The following is a 23,594-nucleotide window of genomic DNA, read 5'->3' on the forward strand; positions in this document are numbered from 1 at the left end:
CCCCCCCCACCCAAGCTCAGAAGAGCCTGGGGTGCTTCCTGTGGCAGCTTGGTGGTCATCACTGGGCTGGCTGCACATGTCAGGTGGGGGAATGGCTGAGGCCCTCGGCCCCCCACTGCCACAGCTTGGGAAAGCCTGGGGGCACTTCCTGTGTTGGCTCGGTGGTCACCACTGGGCTGGTTTCAGGTGTCAGGGGATGTGGCTGAGGCCTGAGGTCCACCACCACCCCAGCTCTGAAGAGCCCGGGGTGCTTCCTGTGGTAGCTCGGTGGTTGTCGCTGAGCTAGAGTGCCATCATCTTGATGAAGCATCATGAAAATGTATTAGAGTTACTCAGCAAAATTTTTTACAGAATATATCTGTTAGTGTCTGCACACATATCTTGTAAAATTTCTCTAGGATAGTGATTCTGGTTTTCAGGCATGATTGAAAACCACAAGATTCAGGTTTAATATTCAGTTCTGTAGATACAAAGTCTCCTGTACGGCCAACCATGGGGATAGGGATGACCATAGAGGAGCTCAGGAAAATGCATGGAATTTCTCTCTATAGCAGTATAGCTATAAATTACAAATCAATTAAAAAATCAATGTAATGTCTTGAGTGCAAGAGGAAAATTATAAAATACAATTTCATCATACCAGGTAATACAAATGACACTACATATTATGGTACTAAAATGTTTAAAGAGATAAATTCAGGCTATTGGATGTTGATACTCTTAACTCCTAATTTAAAAATAAAAGTTCAGCCATCCACATGCTTGGTTCTAAGCACATCATGCTTTCATACATTTGGATGTTTAGTATCTCATTGTTTTAGAATAGTATTTGGTGTTAAATTGACACAGGTGTAAATAATAACATTGTTTTGCATGGTTTTACATATTTTTCTCTTAAAAATAAGATTAAGATGTGATTCAACTATAATTTTTATGGTTTAAAAACACTTATTGATGTGTAAATGAAATTTTATTTTATTTTTTCATTGTGAAATATAAAAAGAATGTGATGCAGATTATTTTTACTCTTATACCTTGGCACAAATATAACCTCACATACACAATTTACAAGAAAAGTGTGCTAATAAAATACAGCTCTTATTATTAATAAATATCTAGCATAAGGTAAAATGCCATCTTTACTGGATTTATAATTTAAGTACATAAATATTTAAAAGATCCTTTTAATTTTTTAAATTAATATTTGCTTTGCATTTGTTCAAGGAAACTCTTCAAATGATTCATATTGCTTTTGAAATGCTGATACACACTTATATGTATTATTTAAATATTCATATTCCTGAGGTACATCTAGATTTTTTAAATGGTGAAAATTAAAACTATTTTTAGCCACCTGAAGAAACAGACTAAGAAGTAACAGAAAAACAATTTTGAAGCTCTTAGTGACATCTTCTGAAATATAATAATAATATTAGATGACATTATGGATACCTCATTATGTGTCCCACACTGTTCTAAGAGTTCTATGTCTATTAGCCATTTAATACTATAATACAGAAACCTTAGGAAGCAGTTATTATCTATTACTTACCTTATTTTGTAAAGGAGAGTTGTGCTTGAATCTTCTCTTTCTTTTACAGACTTTGTCTAATGTACCAACAAATCCTATTAGCTCTACTTTCAAAATACACCACAAAAATCTGACCATTTCCCACCAACTCCACTGCAACTATCCTTGTCTGAGGTACCATCATCTCTTAGCCGGATTATTGAAAAAGCCTCCTAATTTCCCTGCATCCACTTGTGCCTCACTACAGTCTCTTCTCAATATACAACCAGAGTGAGTTTTTAAAAAATATAGTTAGATCAACATGTTGTGTCTCTATCCCAAACCTTACAAAGCCTTCCAACATTCCCTAAGAAAAGTCAAAGTCATTACAATGACTTACAAGGCCCCACTTTAGTGGTTTTCTAACTTGGGTGTGCACTGGATACAACTGCTGGAACTTTCGACAAGTTTCAATGCATGTGTCCCATCCTAAGAGATTCTAATTTAATTGGTCTGGGATACAGCATGGAACTTGAGATTGTTAAAAGGTCTTCAGATTAAATGATTATAATGTGCAGCCAAAGTTGAGAAACATTGCCGCCCAATACATGTGCCCCTTTTTGTCTCCATCAACTTTCTGACTTTACCTTCTACCATCCCTCCCCGTATACATTCTACTCTATACATAATGATGGATGGCTATATATTTTGCCATACTAACTGCAGAGTAAAAGGGTCATGCTTAATGATTATGAAGAGACAACAGGAATAAATTGGCACCGTCTCAGGAAAAACAGGTATATAGTCATTGGGCATAAAGACTTATTTGCAGTTCTATAGAAAAAAATCCTCCCACCTCAGGGTGCTGGCACTTGCTATTTCCTTTTCGAAGGTATTTTCCCCCAGGTATCCACTTGTTTGCCTCCCCCGCACAACCTTATTCGGATCTTTACTCAAATTCTACTTTTCAGTGAGACCTTCCCTGTCTACTCAATTTAATACCAAAATTCATTCTCACTTCCACCTCCACTTCTCCTGCTTTATTTTTCTCCACAGCGATAACACCATCTGATATACCATATATTTCACTGAATTCTTTATTTCTCTTCCCACCAGATTTTTAATTTCTGTTTTGTTCACTTCTATATTCCATATTCCTGAACAATACCTGGCCTATTGTAGTCTGTCAGTACTTAATTGTGCAAAAAATAAACGAATAATTTATCAGCTGTTTGACATTGGGCAATTAACCTAATTTGCTTTGCCTCAGTTTCCTCACTGGTAAAACAGGGATAATAGTAATACCTACTTCATAGTGGTGTAATAAGCAATAGGTGACAATGCACGGAATTGCAATAATGCCTGATTTATAGAAAGCACACATAAATGTAGTTACATTAGTTACACTGGTTAATTAAATATATTAATCTTCATTTTTACATTAGCCATTGACTCCCATGTGGACACCTAGAAATTGTCATCTCAGAAACTGCTTCACTTCAAAAATCTTAAACTTCAATTTAGTGTTGTGTTGGTAAACCTGCTCTCTGGAGAAAATTAAAACAAAAATCCCTGGTTTGGCAAATTAGTATTTGTTAATTTCTGTGGTATAAATACTTTGACCAAGGCAAATTTCAAGCTACTGAAAGTTTAACAACTCTCTCACAAATTTTCTGACTATTTGATAATAATCTCTTGCAAACTGGTATTGATTTGGCTCTAGAACACCACTGTCAATACCCTATTTTCTGGCCACATTCTTCTTTTCCTGCAGCTCTCCTACCATCATACAAAACTATACTTCCTCTTTTACCCAATAAAGACATCTGGCCCATAAAATTCTATTTATTTCCAGTGTATCAGCCTCTTTATTTCCTTCTTTATCCTGCATGGACTCACTGGTTGCTTGCCTGAAAGATCCCTTTACTACCACCCTGAATTCCCTTTTAGCCTCCTTGCTTTTCTGTTGTATGTTCTCTACAAATCATAGCCTGTATTATTTTCACTGTTACATTTGGGGAGTTGAGTGTTTGTGTAGAAATTCACACAAGCATGCACAACACTGCTATAACATATTTATTTTCTCCAGCATCAACCAAATGTTCCGCATGTTAAGTTATTTTCACTGGGACCAAAGATGAGGACTCACAGGTTTGGGGGAAAGAGTGCATATAACTAATACAAATAATTGGCCAGTAGGTCAGTAAATCTTCTCCCTGACCACTTATGTTGAGTACTATGAAAAACCTTGGTAAGGGGCCGGCCCGGTGGCGCACTGCTACAGTGCGCCGCTTGACAGCGCGGTGGCGCTCCTGCCGAGGGTTCGGATCCCACATACAGACTGGTTCCCACTCACTGGCTGAGCAAGGTGCGGATGCAACACCGAGGGTTGCGATCCCGTTGCCGGTCCTGGTCCGGTACAGGCGCGACACTGAGGGTTGCGATCCGTTGCCGGACACGAAAAAAGACAAAAAAAGGAAAAAGAAAAAAAAAAAAAACCTTGGTAAATATTTTTAGCTGGTTACTATTGCTGGGGCCCTGAAAAAACTGTTACTGGACTAGAACATTGGTGGTCCACCTTTTAAATAATCAGCTACTCTTCAAATTCAGCAGTTATTTCAAACGTCCACATCAAATGAGGTTTGTCCTCAAACTTCACATAAACTCTCCCCCTACTTTGTATAGAAATGCACAGCATTAGGTATCATTTCCTTCAATTCATGCTTATTCCAAATAAACCTATCTAGATCCACAACACAGTCCTTCCAGTCTTGGATGATGTGGAGGCTTCTGCTGTCCAAAGTCAATTTTCTATCAGGGTCTTTGATTTTATAATTTCCCACTTCCTGAGATATTTTGCCTAATCAATTTATTTTTTTAAGTCCCCTCCCTTCCCCTGCAGTGTATAAATTGTCTAAATTTTCTTCTATATTAAAAAATACCCTTGATTTTAACATACAATAATTATAAACATTTATGCTACTAAGAGGCCATAAAAATATATGAAGCAAAAATGGACAGAATTAAAGGGAGAAATAGACAGTTCTAGATTAATAATTGGAGACTTCATACCCCACTTTTAATAATAAATAGAAAAATAAGACAGAAGATAAGTAAGGAAATAGAAGACTTGAACAACACAATAAACCAACTATGATCTGTGTATGATCTAACAGGCATACATAGTCTATCCAACAACAACAGAATACATACACATTCTTCTCAATTGTATATGCAACATTTCCCAGGATAGACCATATAATAGGCCACAAATTTAAGTCTCAACACATTTTAAAAATAAATATCAGACACAGCATCTTCTCCAACCACAATGAATGAAGTTAGTAATCAATAACAGAAGCAAACTGGAAAATCCACAAATTTGTGAATAATTAAATAGTACACTCTTAACAACCAATGGATCAAAGAAGAAATCACAAAGGAAATTAGAAAATACAGAGACAAATGAAAATGATAATACAATACACCAAACTTATAGGACACTGTAAATGCAGTGAAATTTATAGTTGTGAATACTAACATTAAAAAGGAAGAAAGATTTCCAATCAATAACCTGGCTTTACAACTTAAGGAGCAAGAAAAAGAACAAACTAAGCACAAAGCTAGCAGAAAGAAGGAAATAATAAAAATTTGGGCATGAATAAGTGAAATAGAGAATATAAAAACAATAGAGAAAATCAATAAAACCAAAAAGTAGACTCTGAAAATATGGACAAAATTGACAAACCTGTAGCTATACTGAAAAATTAAAAAATAAAAAGAGAAGACTTTAACTACTAAAATTAGGAATGAAAGTGAGGACATTACTACTGATTTTATAGAATAAAAAGGATTATGAGAGTACTATGGACAATTTTATGTGAACAACTGGATAACCTAGATAAAACAGAAAAACTTCTAGAAACACAAAACCTAACAAGACTAAATTATAAGAAATAAAAAAATATGAATAGACTTATAACTAGTAAGGAGATTGAATCAGTAATCAAAAATCTCTTGACAAAACAAGACCTGGACCTGATAGTTTCATTGGTGAATTCCACCAAATATTTAAAGAACTAACACCAATCCTTCTCAAACTTTTCTAAAAGTTCAGAGGAGAGACACTTTGATTCATTATATGAGGCCCTGATGCTAAAGCTAGACAAAGACACTGCAAGAAAAGAAAATGACAGACCAACATCCCTTATGAACCTCAATGCAAAAAATCATCAGGAAAATACTAGCAAACTGAATTTAGCACCATATTAGAACAAATATTAGAATACACCATAACCAAGTAGAATTTACTTATGGAATGCAAGGATGGCTCAAATATGAAAACTGATCAATGTAATGCACTGCATTAACAGAATAAGGAACGCCCCCCCACGTAATCATCTCAATTGATGCAGAAAAAGCAGTTCACAAAATTCTACATACATTTCACAAAATTCATGATAAAAACACTCAACAAACTAAGAAGAAAAGGAAACTATGTCAACACAATAAAAGTCATACATAAAAAAACCCCACAGTGCATATCACACTCAGCAGTGAAAGACTGAAAGCTCTTCCTCTAAGATCAAGAACAAGGCCAATTTCACCAGTTCTATCCAACATAGTACTGGAAGTTCCAGCCAGAAATTAGGCAAGAAAAAAAAAAAAAAACCTCTAAACTGGAAGAGAAAAAGTAAAATTATCTCTGCTCACTTATTATATTATCTTATGTATAGAAACTCTAAAGATTTCACACACCAAAAAAATGTTAGAACTAATAAATGAATTCAGCAAAAGTAGTAGCTGGATACAAAGTTAGCTACAAAAATCATTTGCATTTCTATTTACTGACAATGAACAATCTGAAAAGGAAATCAAGAAAAGAATTACATTTTCAATAGCATTGAAAGGAATAAAATACTTAGCAATTAATGTAACCAAAGAGATGAGAAACTAGTACAATAAAAACTACAAAACATTACTGAAAGAAATTAAAGAAGACATAAACAAATGAAAAGACATTCCATTCTCATGTATTGGAAGACTTAACATTGTTAAGATATTAATATTACCCAAAGCAATCTATTGATTCAATGCCATCTCTATCAAAACTAACAGAATGGGAGAAATATTTGCAAATCATATATGTGCTAAGGAACTGTATTAGTCTCTCTGTTGCTTATAACAAAATACTCAGAACTGGGTGATTTATAAGAAAACAAAATTTGTTGCTTACAGTTTCAGAGGCTAGGAAGTCTAAAGTCCAAGGAACACAGCTGGTGAAGGTCTTGATGGTGGTGACAGTGATGGCACAGTGTCATATGTGAAAATGGCAGAGCAGAGAGAGTAGAGAGAAAAAAAATAGACTCTACTCTTTTAAAGCCCTCAGAACCATGCCCCAACCACCATTTTTAATCCATTCACTACTGCACAGTTTTATAATCCAATCCCCTCTTCAAGGCTCCACCTTTCAATTATCATAATAGGATTTCCCCTCCTCTTAACAGTCACAGCGAAGGCTACATTTTCAATACATGAAACTTGGGGGACACAATTCTACCTTCAATGAATTTTGGGGAGACATAATAAAAAAAAAAATTGAAAAAAACCCTTGATTTTTTTTCTAGTTTACTATCATCTGATTTATCTCTTGCCATGACATCTCGCTCACTTTCTCTGAAAGAAATCATCTCCCCCTACTAACTCCTGCCAATCTTTCATTCTCATTTTTGCCCTGTGCAATCTGGCTTCTGCCTGGGACCAACCCACTAAAAGTGCTCTTGTTGATACCACTGAGGACGTCTTATATGCTAAATCCCGTAGATGCTTTTCAGTTTCTGTCTAAATTTTTTTCTGATGCTGTGGACACAATTGCTTATCTGCTCCTGCCTGAAATGCTCTATTCCCTTGGGGTTTGGGACACCATATTCTTCCCCCCCTCCTCATTCCTCTCGGACCACTCATTCTTAGTTACCTTTGGAGACTCTATCCATGCTCCTTCTCAGGCTGGTATGGCACAGAGGTCCAACCTTGCTCAACTTCTTTTCTTTGTCTAAAAGTTCTTCTCAGGAAATATCATGCATCGTTTAGGTTTAATAACCCTTTAAGCTACCAATTCCCAGATCTTTAACTTTAGTCAGGATTTTTCTGCTGAGCTTCAGACTGATATTTATAATTGCTATCTGGACATTTTCACTGGATGTTCCTTAAGTAACTCAAATGTAATATGCCCAAAATTAAACTCATCATTTTCTACCAACTACCAGTCCATCCTGTCCTTCCTCTGTATCTTCATTTCAGTTGGTGGCACCACCTTTCACTCACTCTTCTTGTTACTAGTCATTTGTCTCTGAGAGTATCTTCATGGTTTCCTTACTCAACCTAATCCTGCTGACTTTTGGTCTTTATTAATTTCTCCCAGATATTTGGTTATAGATAACATCCCTTTTTGTTTGCTCATGTATCATGCTTCATGAAAATGTAAGCATACCTTTTCTCTCATGTCAAAGAATTTGAGGTGTGAGCAGGAGGCTGCGGCATGAACACAGCACACCACTGTGAACTCAAACCACTGGTATTATATTTTGGTACACCTGAATTTTGCGATATGATAAATTCACATTCACAAATGTTATAAAATAAAGGAATACTTTTTTGTGGTTAATATAGGACATATCAAAGTTTTAAAGTATTTTATAAAAGTTGCTAGTTAATATTGTTACAGAAATGGAGGTCCTAAGATTTAGAGGCAGCTAGTTTCTAGGTAAGTACTACAAAAAATGCTTATGAAGTTCATATGTGTAGTCGGAGGGAGGCCATACAGGGATGGCGGTCAAGGTTACATTTAATTCACGCTGTGTATTATCTTGAAAAAGTTAGGAAACTGCACATCAGTGATGTCATGCCTTCTGGGCAACCAAGCTGATGTTTTGCTCAATAAGTTAGAATGCAATTTCATTTTAAAATTAAAAATACACATATATTTACGCACACTCCCACACCCCTTCTCTACACACATGTGTGTACACACACATAAACACATGCACCCCTACACACCCCTCCTCCCTGCCAATATATATTTGGAAGAATGTCTACAAGGATCCCAAAAGGTATTTTGATTTATGAATCTGCTGCAATATCATAACCAGCCAGCCACCAGAACTGGCACTAGATTGTAATCTTGTACTTAGTTGTGCTACCACTCCTTCATAATAAAATAGTAAATTGAAGTGATTTTCAAATAGCGTGGGAGACCAAAGGGAAATCTTTTCTGCCTCCAGTAAGCACAGAAGGCTCTTAATGAGCCATGGATGGCTCCCCTACTATGCCATGCATTTAGCCATTTCCTCCTTTCTGTGCTCACAGAAGCTGCGATTATCAAATTCTAAAGCAGTACTTTGAAAAATGACTTTGCCTTTGAGAATTTATGGACTATATATATTCGTATATTTTATTTCTGCTTGCTATGGGAGGTGAGTGTCTGCTATTGACATAAAGTTTATAAAGCACTTTGAGCTTCTAGGATAGAAGGAATATGATTACAAAGAAGGGTAAGAATATTAAACAAGGGTAAGATGGGAGTATTGACCCTATTATTATTATTATTATTATTATTATTTCATTTATATGGGTTTTTTTTTTCTTTTTAACCTTATGATTTTTAGTCTAGTAGAAACTTTATGTGCAGAGGGGACATAGACCATGTGGGAAATGTCAGTAGGCTTATAAGAAAAAGTAGTAAGCGGTTTAATAAAGATAATTCATAGTATGTAAGAACATGGCTTTTTGAGTCATAAAGACTTCAGTTTGAATACTTGCTCTGCCACTTATAATGTGTCACAGACTATTCTGTAATCTTTACAATAATCATCTAAATCCTTATAGCAATTGTATGAGATAAGTATTGTTAATATCCCCATTTTATTTTATTTATTTATTTTTTTCCTTCCACAGTATAAATATATCATCACTGCTAACACTGAGAGCAGCTGGATGAAGAGGGCACAGAATCAGGAAAAATAAATGAAAATGAGATCAAGAGAGAAAGGTGAGATGCAGATGGAACTTGTCCAAACAACATGCTACAAAAAGTGAAGTGAAGGAAGAATCCTTTATTTTCACATGAAAATAAAGAAGGAAAATAACATAACACATTTCAAATGGCAAAAGTCCAGTCATTTTGTAAACAAGAAAAATGGTTGTTTCTGTAGTTAGACATGTATTAAAGATACAGTGACATGTGAATATGTGACCTCTGCTAGAGATGAAAAATATTTACTCTAATAATTATGTTTTGTATTCCCTTTTTTTTTTCACTATCAGTGAATGTTTTTGTAGCACATGCTGGGATTTTAAATTTTAAACATATTATAAATATACTTTGAAATATAACTTCCTGATGCTTTCTCTGCTTTGTTATTTTGTACCACTATATAAAACAAATGATATTTTGTATATGCTATAGTTTTAAGGAAAAGTCAACTTTTAAAAGAATGCTTCTAAAATTTTTGTTCTAAAACAAATTTCTGCTGAAGGAGTTTATTATTTTTCCTTTTGTTTCTGACTATTCAGCCAAATGAACTTAAGAGAGATGAAGTTGATAGAACCAGTTTTATGAAATAAATTTGAGTCATTGTTGGTAAATATACATCAATTTAAGGGGTTCAGCATTATAGACGATGCATAAATATCATAGTAAATAGTTAAATGTGGTAAAGCAAAATGAATGGCTGTGTGAGACAATCGAGTCTCATTTAACCTCTTTCTTCATGATAACATCATTTGGAATATATATACATATTAGTTAAATGTGGTAAAGCAAAATGAATGGCTGTGTGAGACAATCGAGTCTCATTTAACCTCTTCATGATAACATCATTTGGAATATATATACACATTTATATGGCAAGTGAATTTATAGAAGAAATCAATTATATTATTAAGTGTACATCCTCCCCCTTAATAACCCTCTAATGTATCACAGTATCAGAGAAATGCGCCCTAGAGAAAAAGCTGCTGTTCTTCACAGAAAATCCATGAATAACATTATGCAAAAATTAATTTATAATAAATGATTTAAATCTAGAACTCAGAATAGCTTATTTAAATTTAGCAGAAAAGAACACCTCACCCGCAAAAAGGAGTCTAGGGAGCCATTCTCCATATATTCCACCACAATCATTACTGGTCTGCCTGCAAAAGAGCAAGAGAACACACAAGGATTAGAGCAATTACAGAAATATGTACTGCAGTTAGAGATATCCAGCTGTGGCAGCTAGATTATTTTTATTTTATTAATAGGAAGTTCATTTTCCAACCTACTTCTACAACAGTACTCATACACAGGCATCTCTCTATTTCTTTATAGCATTATTTTCTTTTGAGTTCATAAAAAGGACATGAATTACAATATGAATTACAGAGGAATTAAGATTTCTTTTCCTAAAGCCCGGCAATCACTAGTTTAGATTATGTTCTTTTTGTCCTCTAGCTTTTCCTTAAAAGACAATCAGCAAGCTAAAGTTAGGGTTTAAGCAGTTACTATTGCTGCTTTTGCAGTTGTGGTACAACTTCTATGGCGGTGTGGCAAGTCTGGCTCACTTAGATTAGAGTGGGCATTTCTGAAATATTCCTAAGGCAAAATAGAGAGGGGAAATTCATAAAATTCTCTTTAGGAAATTATAAACCATCTGTCACAGTCTGCTTTTCAAGGCATTTAAGCAGAAAAATTTTGGTAGATTGATGAATCTTCAAAGCTGGTAGGATTTGTATTAGTTCTTGATCATCTCTTTATTGGACATAGATTTAATCAACACAGCAATGCTGGCAGTACATACAAAATAAGTAACCTTTGATTTTGTAGTCTAGTGCAGAAGCTAAGATCAGCAACTGAACATCGTTTATTTCTCTTTTTTTTTTATCATATCATTGTTACAGTTCCCAATACACCTCTATTAGGTAGAATATTTGACATAAGTAACTTTGATTTGTTTCAAAGAATAGAATGCATTTCTTCTGCCCAGTTGCCCAAGTTTAAATGATAAACTCATTTCAGATGAAGGGAAAGTGATATTTACCTGAAATAAGCATGTGTGGCATATTTACTTTTTACTTCTATGATTCTTGCTTCTCACTGAAATTTTCTGCAATTCAATCTGCACTAGGCACAGGTTTTCCTTATCAACGCAAAGAAGATTTGGAAAGAAATCATGTGTACCAATGACAGAAATATTAGATCTCATTGTAATTCATGTCCCTTTTATGAACTCAAAGCTTTGGGGGTGAGAAAGGGTGACCATCACAAATTAGTACAACATATGCAAATGCTAGATTTTACATTTGAATCTGTATTTTAAGGAAAGATGTGCAAAAGGTTAAATGTGGTAATAAAGCTCCAAATCTATCATGCATAGAATTAGAACCCAAAGAAATTTCTACTTGCAGTGAATATTAACTTATATTTTATAATGTTCCTCAAAGTCATTAATTTTACCCAAATATGAATAAAGAACTTTATCAGCAATTATTGAGGTCAAATGAACTTTCAGCATTCTTGTGGGTAGGGATCTAGAAGATTCATGTTTTAAACCTGAAAGTTCATCATGAAATCTTTTATTTGGCCAATGGTTTCAGAGAGCTTGGAGACAGGAGACTGATACAAACACTTAGGTAGCAAGGTGGGGAAAATAAAAGGTCATTTTTTTACTTAAATATTACAATTTTGAGAATAATATTCTAGTTTGAGTGATAATGGGCTATGGAAGTTAAGGGGAAAAGTTGGGTTATTACAATGATTACTGCCTAAGTTCTTCCTCTGCTCATAGTCTCACGCCTTTTTAATCTGTCTTGAACATTGCTGCTAGAGGAACACCTTTATTTTATTTTATTTTTTAACATTTATTCTCCCCTCAAGAATGCCAGTCTTATTAGAATAAAAAGAGCTTGCAAGCACTTCACCTATTTTGCTATATAATGTTATTATTCTTATTACACAGATAAAGAAATCAAGGGACTAAAAGTAAAACCACTTGTCCAAAGTCAAATAAGTAGTAAGTAGTAGTATCTGATAGTCTGTCTCAGAGCTTTAGAAGTTAACCTTTATGCTATAGGTACGTCTCAGACAAGATTTATAGATAAAAACTCTAAGTCCAATCTTGCTAGACAATTCTCTCCTGTGATGAACCTCATTTTTCCTAACTAGCTTTAGCATCCACTGGTCAACCAGTTGTTATTGTTGTTTATACTTGTTCAATTCTACCTTCTTCTGCCTTTATTTTTGGTATTTACCTGCCAGTCTAGACAATTCTCTCCTGTGATGAACCTCATTTTTCCTAACTAGCTTTAGCATCCACTGGTCTACCAGTTGTTATTGTTGTTTATACTTGTTCAATTCTACCTTCTTCTGCCTTTATTTTTGGTATTTACCTGCCAGCATTATCCCCCAATTTGCCTCTCTCTCTAATCCCACCACACATGTGTCCCCCCCAAATTTATACACTGCAACTCTTCCTTGAAAGTCTCCCCCAGTGGTATTTCCTACAGTTGCATTCCCATCACTTCTATTGTGTGCACTATGAAATGTTGTGCTTGGTTTTATATTAAGTTGTTTTTCTTTCTTATCTTCCCATAGCTCCTTTGAATTCCCATGCACTGAGTTTCTCAAGGTCACTTCCCATATAGCTAAGCATAGTAGGGTCTTCATGAAAACAAGTTAATTTTCCTTATTGATTTCACGATTCCTAAGAGTAACGCTGAAGTATCTTGGCAAGATTCTAATGTATAATGAACACAAAGTACTTTGAAATTAGTTCTATCTATAACTCTTTGGGAGATAATTTAGGTAGTCTTAAAATTCATCAGTGACAAGTTTCATTTTCTCATTAAAAATAATAAAGAACCAAATGAAGACTCCCCCAGTTTCTTGTAAATTCGAAGCTTCACATTTGAGCTCTTCATCTTTTGTATTTTGGGCAAGTAGCGTCAACTGAGAACAGCTGTTAATTGAACTAGGTAGTGCTTTTTTAGACTACTGCTGGTATCTAACCTGTAATTTGTTTCCTAGTGGTTTTTTATAGAGAAGTTAGTTATCCTTTGATGATTACAAGCAACTTTCCAGTCGGTTATTACATTCTATAATCAAGAAAATAGATAAATATAAGGGAAATTATGAAAATTAGGATGGTATTCTTTAAATCTGTTTCAGGTGAGAGAAGCCTAATAACAATGCTTTGTCTGTCTTATTTTTCAATATGTAAAATTATATATTGTATTATTGGTCTTGGAAAATATACTTAGAAGTAATTTATCGTCTCTTTCTGAATTTTTGAAATAGTTCAGCTTATTTACTTTTGTATAATTTTAGTCAATTACCTCAAGTGCCTCATGTCAAAGAGCCACCTTATATTTGCATTGTAGAAAGTCAAAGGACAACTCCAGGATTCTTGAATGTTAGTCAGTTCTCAAAATCCCCAAATCTTATTTAGAAGCTTCATCTGCGTGACTTAAGAGATCTTCAAAGATACTCGTACAAGTCACACAAAGTGAATTTCTTAGGTTTTCCTTCATAAATAGCCCAGAAATGGTTATGAATATTTTAAACTGCATTAGAATCAAGATCCTCTAAGAAATGACTTATTTACATTATGGAGACAACTGAATTGCAAAATCTCTTATCATCCTTTTCTGTTATAGACAAGAACAATTATTTTCTTTCATTGAGACTTTCAGGGACTATTGACAAATATATATTTTTCAAATACTCCCCAATACATATGATAATTTTTATAAAGGGGGTGAGGAGAAACCATATGATAAGAAGACTATGCTTTTCTCATGCTGTTGTTAAGGAAAATAGAAGAAAAACATTCTTTAAATGTTTATAGAAATCTTGGAGAAAATATTTTGCCAGCAAAATGGTTTATTTATTTGTTTGTTTTTGCCTGAGAGAAGATTTGTGAAAGAAGGGGATTACAGAGATTTGACTTTTTCATATAAGTAATGAGTTTGTGCTGGATGTAGTACTTTGTATCAGCTTGGCAATTTCTAATGTGCAGTCAGTAAAATCAAGAATCAAAACAAATCTCAACAACCTCAAAACTCTATTACAGATTGAAATCATTCTAGTTTATTTAACATTCTATCGCATCTATATTTTGTCTACCAGGTAATAAAATTTGTGGTGATAACTTGGATTGACAGTGAGAATGCCTGTATTTTTCCCCCAGTTGCAATTCAGGACTTTTTGAGCCAGTTATTTAATCTATTTCTACTTCCCCTGTTTCTGTTGTAGAGATAGTGAATTACAATTATAATCTCAAATGGATTTAATAACAAATGAAGTAATATTCTTATTCCTCTAAGGCATTCAACAGATATGGATGAAATAAATTGAACTGTTATAATATATTAAGTCATTGCTTTTATTCATATGATAAATACTAAAATTGGAAAATTGTTTTTCCCTTACGGTGTTGCCTGGTGATTATCACATCATGTCTTAAACAAATCTCATCCTCAGTGAGTTTGAATCCAAACTTTTAACATTTCCCCTGAATGTTCTTTTCCTCCTATAATCCTGTCTTAGTTAAAACATCACCATCCATCTCATCACCCAGGTTTGAAAGCTTATTGTAATGTTGGACTTCTCACTTTATCAAGCCCCTATCAGTCCATAGGTTATTATGTTCTGTTGATTCTATACAAAATGTGTTGTCACTTCCCATATTATGACTTTGTTTCCTCTTGCTTGACCTATTACAATAATTGTTTCTGGTTTTCTTGGTCCTATTTTTGTCTTCTATTGCAAGCTAACACTTGCATAACTATTATTTTTGAATGTTTAATGTGATACATTAAATAATTTTTTAAAATAGCTAATATGTATCAGGTACTCTATTGGATTCTGGAGATGCATCCTCAATCAACACAAGATCCCTGCTCTCATGGGGTGTGTAGTACAAAGGGCAACATCATGAGTAAACAATCAATCACTATAAAGGACTAATGCCTCATTCCCCCGCTTAGACTGTTACTTTTTGCATTGTTTGCTTCACGATTAAAGCCTGAACTACTTGGTAATTAAGGTCCTCACAATCTCTCCTTTACTTTAATTTCTAGTGTCATCTTTTACTTTGCTCTATTCCCATACCTCCCATCCTTCAAATTTTTTAGTTAACTGCTCATTCCCTGAGTATGACTTGGACCTTCCTCCCTTCTTTAGAAGACTGCTTACTCACTACCTCCACTTCGTAAAAATCATAAACTTACCAAAAAAAAAAAAAAAAAAAAAAGCAGCTTAAATACCATATCCATTGTAAATTCTCCCATAAATCACTTTCCCTTTTAAGAAGTCTCGATTTTTTATTTTCTTCTCCCTTTACATCTTAATCAAATAGTTAAATAACACCTATGGTATGCTATTGATGTTAACATAGGTGTCTGCCTCCACTCTAAAGTGCCACTAAGGTCAGGACTTGTGCTTAATTTTTCTCCGTAAATTCACTATCTAGCACAGAGCTAGGCAAAGTAGATACTCAATTTTATTTTTTGAGTTGAATGCCAGAAGGAACACTCACATAAGGATATCCTCTAAGAATAATTCTAGACCTAGAAAAGAGTTACTGAAATAACAGAATAGCAAAGCATGGCCTTTAAATCCTAAATTACTTGCATTCTAATGGCTTCGAAGTAAGAGCAAAATTCAAATTTCACCTCTGCTACCTATGAGTTGCATAATCTTTGGCAAGTTATTTTAGCTTTCTCAGTTTCCGCATCTATAAAATGAGGACAATATTATGTACGGTATAAGATTTTCGAAAGGATTAGGTGAGAAAATATATAATTAGCACAGTGTCTGGCAATAGTTGTCTCTCAAAAATGTTGGTGTACATCTATTTTTCTTCTCTTTGTAAACAATTATCTGCTTACCCTTTATTATATTTGTCCACTATGAAGCAAAAAAGCTTTCAAAAAATGGACCATTTTGTATTTTATTGCAGTTTAGTATTGACATGAAAATTCTTTCATCTTCTATGGCAAAGTGAAAATTAAAATAACTGTTACACGTTTTGTATGATATAGTAAATTCCTGGTTTTAGCACTGGAAACCTTGTATCCTAGGCAAACTGGGATGGTTGGCTACTTCAGACCTTGCACACCCAGCAGAGTGCAGTTAGAAGTTGTGGGTTCAGAGTCAGCCTGATATTGAAGACTTTTTCCACTTTGGACAAGTGACCTTTTGTTATCCACTTTTCATGTCATTGTCTCAGTTTCCTCATTTGTATTATTACATAATAATAACACCTCCTCTACAGGGTGGTTGTGCGAGAAAAAGAGATAATGTGTTTAAACATAGAGAATATTACCTAATTCTAAATATTGAATCACACAATAACAGCTTAATGAATGAATGGATAGACGCTGAGTATTATATCTTACCTTACTGACTAGATATTGAATGTTAAGCTAAGAAGTGGTTTGTAGAGTTAATGAGTTTCATTACTGACAATGACTAAGATCAGTATATTTAGGATCTCTCTTGATGGTCTTAAAAGTCCATTTGAATCCCATATACCTAAAATCAGTAGGGTTGAAGCTGCTTTAATGAACAAGATGGTTTATCCTAGGCTAGAGTAAAATAGTACAAGTTAGTATTTTCCTACCTTAAATAACATACTGTAATATATAATTTCTTAAAAATAGCTTCTATTGGAACCAGGTTCTCATGCCCACTTAACTAGCTATGTTGTGCCTTCTGTACTCTATTTCTAGATTTGCACTTGTAGCAACATGGCTTATGATTAATCTGGAATTGACAATTTTAACTTTAGAGCTATCTGAAACCCCTGAGTCTATATAACACTATGTTAATTTGGTCCCATTTTCTCCCTTTAATTTCTTTATTTTGATTTTGAAATTTAGAGGTGATGCAAATGCCCTTGGAGAAATGCTGAATAAATATTTCATCTAATGTTGAAGCAGCTGAGCAGAAATTAGGAATGGTGTTCTATACTTATGAAAACAGTAGTGTTTCTTAATCTCGGTTTGTTTTAGAATAATGAAAGGTGTGAAGCTAAAGCAATGAAACCTAGTTTCCTGCCAGTTCCAGAGAGCAGACATACCATCTGCATCAATTAACTTCAGGGATATTCAGTAATGACCTTCTTTTTACTAGAAATTACCATGTGGGCAAAGATTTCCCCTTAACTAAAAGTGTCTTGTTACAATGAAATTTACTGTTAAAGATGCCTGATGTTAGGCTGTGCTTTTGCTATACGACACTAACAATATTGCAAAATTTTAATGATATAAGAGTTCTTGAGAATGGCTTTCTTGATTTTGTATTACATCCATATTTAGAAAAATTATGTAATAATAATCAAATTAAAAGCATATGTTTTGAAATTGTGACATTTGTTTTCCAATTATTATAAAAGAAATTATAATTACTATTAGGTAGCAATGAACAAAACACAGCAGAGAATTTTCATGGATTGAAATATTTTGTAATGTCTAAGTTCAAAACCAAATTAAACTGCATGTCATATAAATTATTGTATGTTGATTTAGTTCTTTGTTTCCTTTTGTAAAAACCTTCTGTGTAGATAATTTTTAAATAGATACTATGTCTGAATCAGCATATATGTAATAATAACTTGCTTTTTATAGGTTCCTCAATGTGCTAGGCACTGTTCTATGGGCTTTACACATGTTAACTCAATTAATTTGCATATAAATTCTGTGGTGAGTGTAATTATTAGCTGAACTTAACAGATAATATTACTGATGCACTGATAGTTTAGTAACTTGCCCAGTGACACACATGAGTAATTGGCAGAGCCAGAACTTGAAACCAGCCAACTGCCTCCCAAGTCTTAATGCTTGACCATCTTTTTATACCCCCAAGTAATACTTGAGTCTCCTCCATTAGTGATTTGGAGAACATAAAGCATCACTCCAAGTCTTTATGTATTATTGTAGAAACATCCTGGAAAGGCATTATGAACAATGCATTGTGTTGCTTACAAAGATATTTTGTTGAGAACTTCTAGGATTTTAAAAGTCCACAAAGCCCTAAAACATTCTATATAAAAGAGAAGTATTTACTAAGGAAACTGGCTGGAAAAACCTTTAGATTTTGCTTTCCCCATCTCCCAAACATCAGTTTATACTGATCACTTTAAGGTTAAATTATAAATCAAGTTATTGTAAATTACCTAATATTATCATATAAAGCTTAAAAGGACAGGCTTAGCAGTTGAACTTTCAGTTGTAAGAGGCATATATGAGAACATTTAAGAGCAGCAATGTGGTATGTTTTTGCAAAACCTCCAGAGAAGACATTGGGGAAATTGTTATATCCTGAATATTTTAATAGAGTCCCTAAGCTTTGGTAGAAAGCATCATATTTTCCAGAAGTCTTTCAAATACTATGCTTTACTTCTGACTTCAAAAGTATGGTATGATTATATAAGTGATCGAGTATTTAGCTTTCTGATCTTCTGCATTAAAGAAAATCATCATAAAATTGAAAAATAAAACAAACCTCTAGACAAAATATATTTAATGTGTCCTAACTACATAGGTTATTTATGGTGAGATTTTTTAATTATAATAGGGAAAATGTTTGTTAAATGAATTATACATATGATATAATTAAACCACTGACTATGTTCCTTTCTTTTCCCCAGGCAAGTTACTACTTATTTTTGAATCTTTTCTGCAACTCTTACAAGATGTCTACATTAAAAAAAAAAAATTGAATGTTGCTAAATACACTCTCTGTAAGACCTCTGTGATCAAAGCTATGAAAAGCCAACATTGTGCCAGAGGGTAGCTTCCACTGTGATTTGTCCTACAAAGCAAAAGGTCTACATTAAAAAAAAAAAATTGAATGTTGCTAAATACACTCTCTGTAAGACCTCTGTGATTAAAGCTATGAAAAGCCAACATTGTGCCAGAGGGTAGCTTCCACTGTGATTTGTCCTACAAAGCAAAAAATGAATACTGAGACAAGACATGTTTTATAACAGGGTTGGTCAACCTCCACATTGCTTATGTGCTTAAGTGGCCCAGCAGCCCATGAGAGCATGCCTGCCGCCCTGTGGGAAAGACCGGGGTTCCCTGGAGAGTAAGAGGCATTTGAGCAGCTCCATTTCTTATCATGTTGCCAATGAAGGTGAAAACACACCAATAGAACAGCCCTAATCAACACAAAGATTAAATGCTGATCCACGTGGAGAGTCAGCCAATTTAGCAAGCTGTATAAGGTTTTTCAGAATTTTTCTTTGAGAGGAGAAAATGATTCTTGGATGAGTCTTTTGAACATGTTGATAGTTGCTTTGAATGGGACTGAAATAAATGGCACAATCTGCAATAATAAAACATGAAACTGTCTAGGGAGTAGATATACTCTCAACTGAAAATTTAAATAGCTATGTATGTGATCCATATTTTTAAGATTCAAACTTATTTAAATGATATTAAGATAAAAGAAGCATTTATGCTAATAAGAAGGCTTAGCTAAGGCCAAAGGCTAAAATTATTTAAAGAATCTGAAAATAGGGAAGTGAGAAAGAACTAGTAAAAAATACCCTGAAAATTATTTAAAGGCTTTTAAAAATTTTTTTCCTGTCTTTCTGGCAGGAAAAAAAAATGGAAATTCTTTGTAAATGCTCAAGAGCTCGATATCAAATGCATCCTGCATTTTTTTTTTTTTTTTTTTTTTTTAATGCACCGTCGGTCTTACATAAAGATGATGGTGCTCACTTATGTCAGTTAAGCATAACTTTATGTGCAGAACACTGAGTTTTTAAGAACCAAGGGTTCTTCATTTATGGATTTCAGGATGTCCAGATGCCTCCTGTAATTATATGTAGACTTTTACATATATGACCATATGTCCATTTTCTTGGAGAAGAGGGTCTATAGCTTTTATCTGATTTTCCAAGTCAGGGATGGAGGTTAAGGAATCATCGAGTTTTCACCTGTTCCTTTAGATAATGAGGAATGTTATTTTTGGCAAGACACAAAGTATAATTCATAAGTCCATGTCCTGTACCATAATATCAAGATCATCTGTCTATAGGAGTCCTTAAACTCATAAACTCTGCGATATATTAAAGTTTTTATAAACTTAAAGTTACTTGAAGGTATGTTTGAATTATACCTTCAATTTTGTATAAGTTCCCATCCTAACTTTTCTTATTCCAAATGATAAGTTTTAAGTTATTTTCTAATCTTTTGAGTATTTCTCCTCCAATGAGCCAAGGAACCAAAGGATGATGTATGTGGTCTTTGGAACCCACTGACTTTGAATAGAGTGAACTGACTGAATGCAACCTCTGCATTATCTGGTTATCCCCTTTTGCGCTCGTAGAATATATCTTAAAGAGATGTTTTAAAATCACATTCTAATCTAGCACTGACAGCATTGCAAATATTTCCAAAGAGTTGTTGAGGGTTGTATGCCTACAAGGACAATCCATCACGTCACCCTCCTTGTACTTTGGTTGTCTGGGTGTGTTCTGTTTCTTGTTCCATCAGTGACCCTATCTTCTCTATGCCTCTCCCCCTCCTGAAATAGTTTTGGTCTCCTGCCCAGACCTGCTTCACAGTCCCCATCCTAGTTTTTTAATAGTTGCCATTCTGCAGGGTTTCCTTTTGAAGGCTACAGCTGCACAATCTTTAGAGGAAGAGAGTTCTCTAGGGAAAACTGTGCAGATGGGTATTGAGCAGGGCCTGTATTGAGGCTTGCAATCACATAAATGGCAAGGAATAAAGAAACTGGGAGTTGGTAATCCAGATGAAGGACTTTCTTTGTAGTTTAAATTTGAACGATTTATCTAGGATTTTTTTTTTTTTTTTTGTCTTTTTCCGTGTCCGGCAACGGATCGCAACCCTCAGTGTCGCCCCGTACCGGACCGGACCGGGACCGGCAACGGGATCGCAGCCCTCGGTGTTGCTCCCGCGCCTCGCTCAGCCAGTGAGCGGGAACCGGTCTGTATGTGGGATCCAAACCCTCGGCGGGAGCGCGCCGCCACACTTCCCAAGCGGTGCACTATAGCAGTGCACCACCGGGCCGGCCCTATCTAGGATTTTACTTGGCAGATCTAATTTAGTTTTTCCGATTCCCCTTTTTAATTAGCTTTTGGTTTAAGTAGGTACACACAAACACTGACTCACAGATACCTCATCCAGGGTAACTGGCAACTTTCTCAACTTCAGAAATGTATAAAATATATACTCTTCAATTAAAGAAGAGGCTTTTCCCCCCTGAGAGTTCTTATTTAAAAAGTAAACCACTGTATCTTAAGTTATGTATACTTATACAATATTTTGTTAAAGATAAAATAAGTCAAATTATATATGCTACAGAAAAACATCCAAAGAATCATCATCATAGGAAGAACTAGAGCCAATATGAATTGTTTTGTCATAAGTGATTAATTTCAAAATGTCAAATTGTTGATCTTATCAAAGTTACTATTTTTTAGAATGTCTCAAAATATGAAATAATGAAATGATTTACTTTGATTTTTCTGAACTTCAGTTTGAGTGTACTTAAAATATTTACACATTTCCACTGTTGATTTCCTTTGGCATATTGAGTTTATACCAATTTTCTTTAACTCATTTGAAATTCCTTCAAAGTCTGCCACCTAGCCTTATACATTTGTGTAATAGCTTTCCTAATGTCCTCTATATACATCAAAACCTGATAATAGTATATTCACCAGATCCTAGATTTTCTATACCTTCAACCTTATTTACCATTCCTGGCTCATTTTTAATGTGTAAACCATATGTTTTCTGAATAAAAAAAATTTTTTTTGACTGGATAATAGTACATTCAATATTTGCCTTTACTCCATATCAGATAGGATTTTACATGAAATATGGAAAGGAAAATTTTGATAATCATTATTAGAGGATAGTAAAGACATTTTAATATTGGCTCGGGATTGCAAGTCTTTTGCTATAAAAATGGTATGGATGGATATGTTATTGGTTTATAAAAAACTGGATTGTGAATCCACCTCCCAACTTGACTAGTCAGGGCACAGTGGTGAAGATATGATAAGGTTTAACTCTTTGAGTATAAAGCTCATCCAAATCTCTTTCTGAAGGGTAAATAAGTGAGCAATATTAAAAATTATTATTAATTATATACTCAGTAATTACAAATATGGTTTTTGAATCTCCACGTGTCCGTATTTCTCCTGTTGTTTCATTCACAGTAAGCAGAAAGGGACTCACTCCATCTTTGCCATTTCCTTTGAACCTAACACAAGTCATACAATGAAAAGAAGCTTAGGTAAAGCTATCAAAAGAGGTATTGTTTACACAGCATTGTATTTAAAGCACAGATGGGCAAACTGAAATGGTGATTCAGAAGAACATTCTCTCAACAACTAAAGAGCTTCCAAGATTAACCACAAAAGAAGTATTAGGGAGATTGGCAATGCTGAATTTTTTCTAGAAGTTATCTGTTTCTAAAGTCCACATATTTACCTTTTTCCTATGTTCTCTCTTTCATAGATTTCACTTATAATTGACAAAGATTGTTAGTTTAAAGCATACATTTGAGTTTGGTCTTTAATCTGTATATATGAGTTACTTCACTAGTGAAAAATATTATCAATTCTCCCACAACTGACAGAAAAATGAAAGCTAAAATTTTGTTGATCCAATCATAAAACACAGTCCTAAGATGATATTTCCTGAATAATTATCAGATAATGAATATGTCTTTATGTTTTGTAAGTAGATCTAGGTTTTAAGATACATCGTAATGGTTGGATTTTATATAAATTTAAGATACCACATGATGTCAGATAGTTATTGTTGTGAACTGAAAGAGAAAACTGAATCAACAAAACTTCCACATATTACTTTATCGCTGTTATTGCATAATTTTATTTCTCAATGTCTTTATTATTCTGCCTTCATTTGTGTATGACGAGCATATGAAACTGTCAAAAATATACAGGATTTGGGTAGAGGCAGAGTTTGTCATAAGATGAGCCACCAGTCTAAGACTCTCTATATAATCAATACTTTACAGCATATAAGAATGTTCTAAACC

At 34.2% G+C, this 23,594-nt stretch overlaps 1 protein-coding gene across 1 annotated transcript in view; it reads right to left on the reverse strand.

Annotated features, from left to right (window-relative positions):
• The window catches only part of LOC103594092 (ephrin type-A receptor 6-like), a gene marked incomplete at its 3' end in the record, with an annotated part of 232,578 nt that overhangs the window by 12,142 nt on the left and 196,842 nt on the right, over positions 1 to 23,594 (reverse strand). The window contains exon 10 of the mRNA XM_008577280.1: positions 10,641 to 10,702. Coding sequence (XP_008575502.1) covers positions 10,641 to 10,702 — 62 coding nt within the window. The remainder of the gene's footprint in view (positions 1 to 10,640; positions 10,703 to 23,594) is intronic.

The sequence above is a fragment of the Galeopterus variegatus genome, unplaced genomic scaffold, assembly GCF_000696425.1.
Source record: "Galeopterus variegatus unplaced genomic scaffold, G_variegatus-3.0.2 Scaffold1477, whole genome shotgun sequence".
Taxonomy (NCBI): domain Eukaryota; kingdom Metazoa; phylum Chordata; class Mammalia; order Dermoptera; family Cynocephalidae; genus Galeopterus; species Galeopterus variegatus.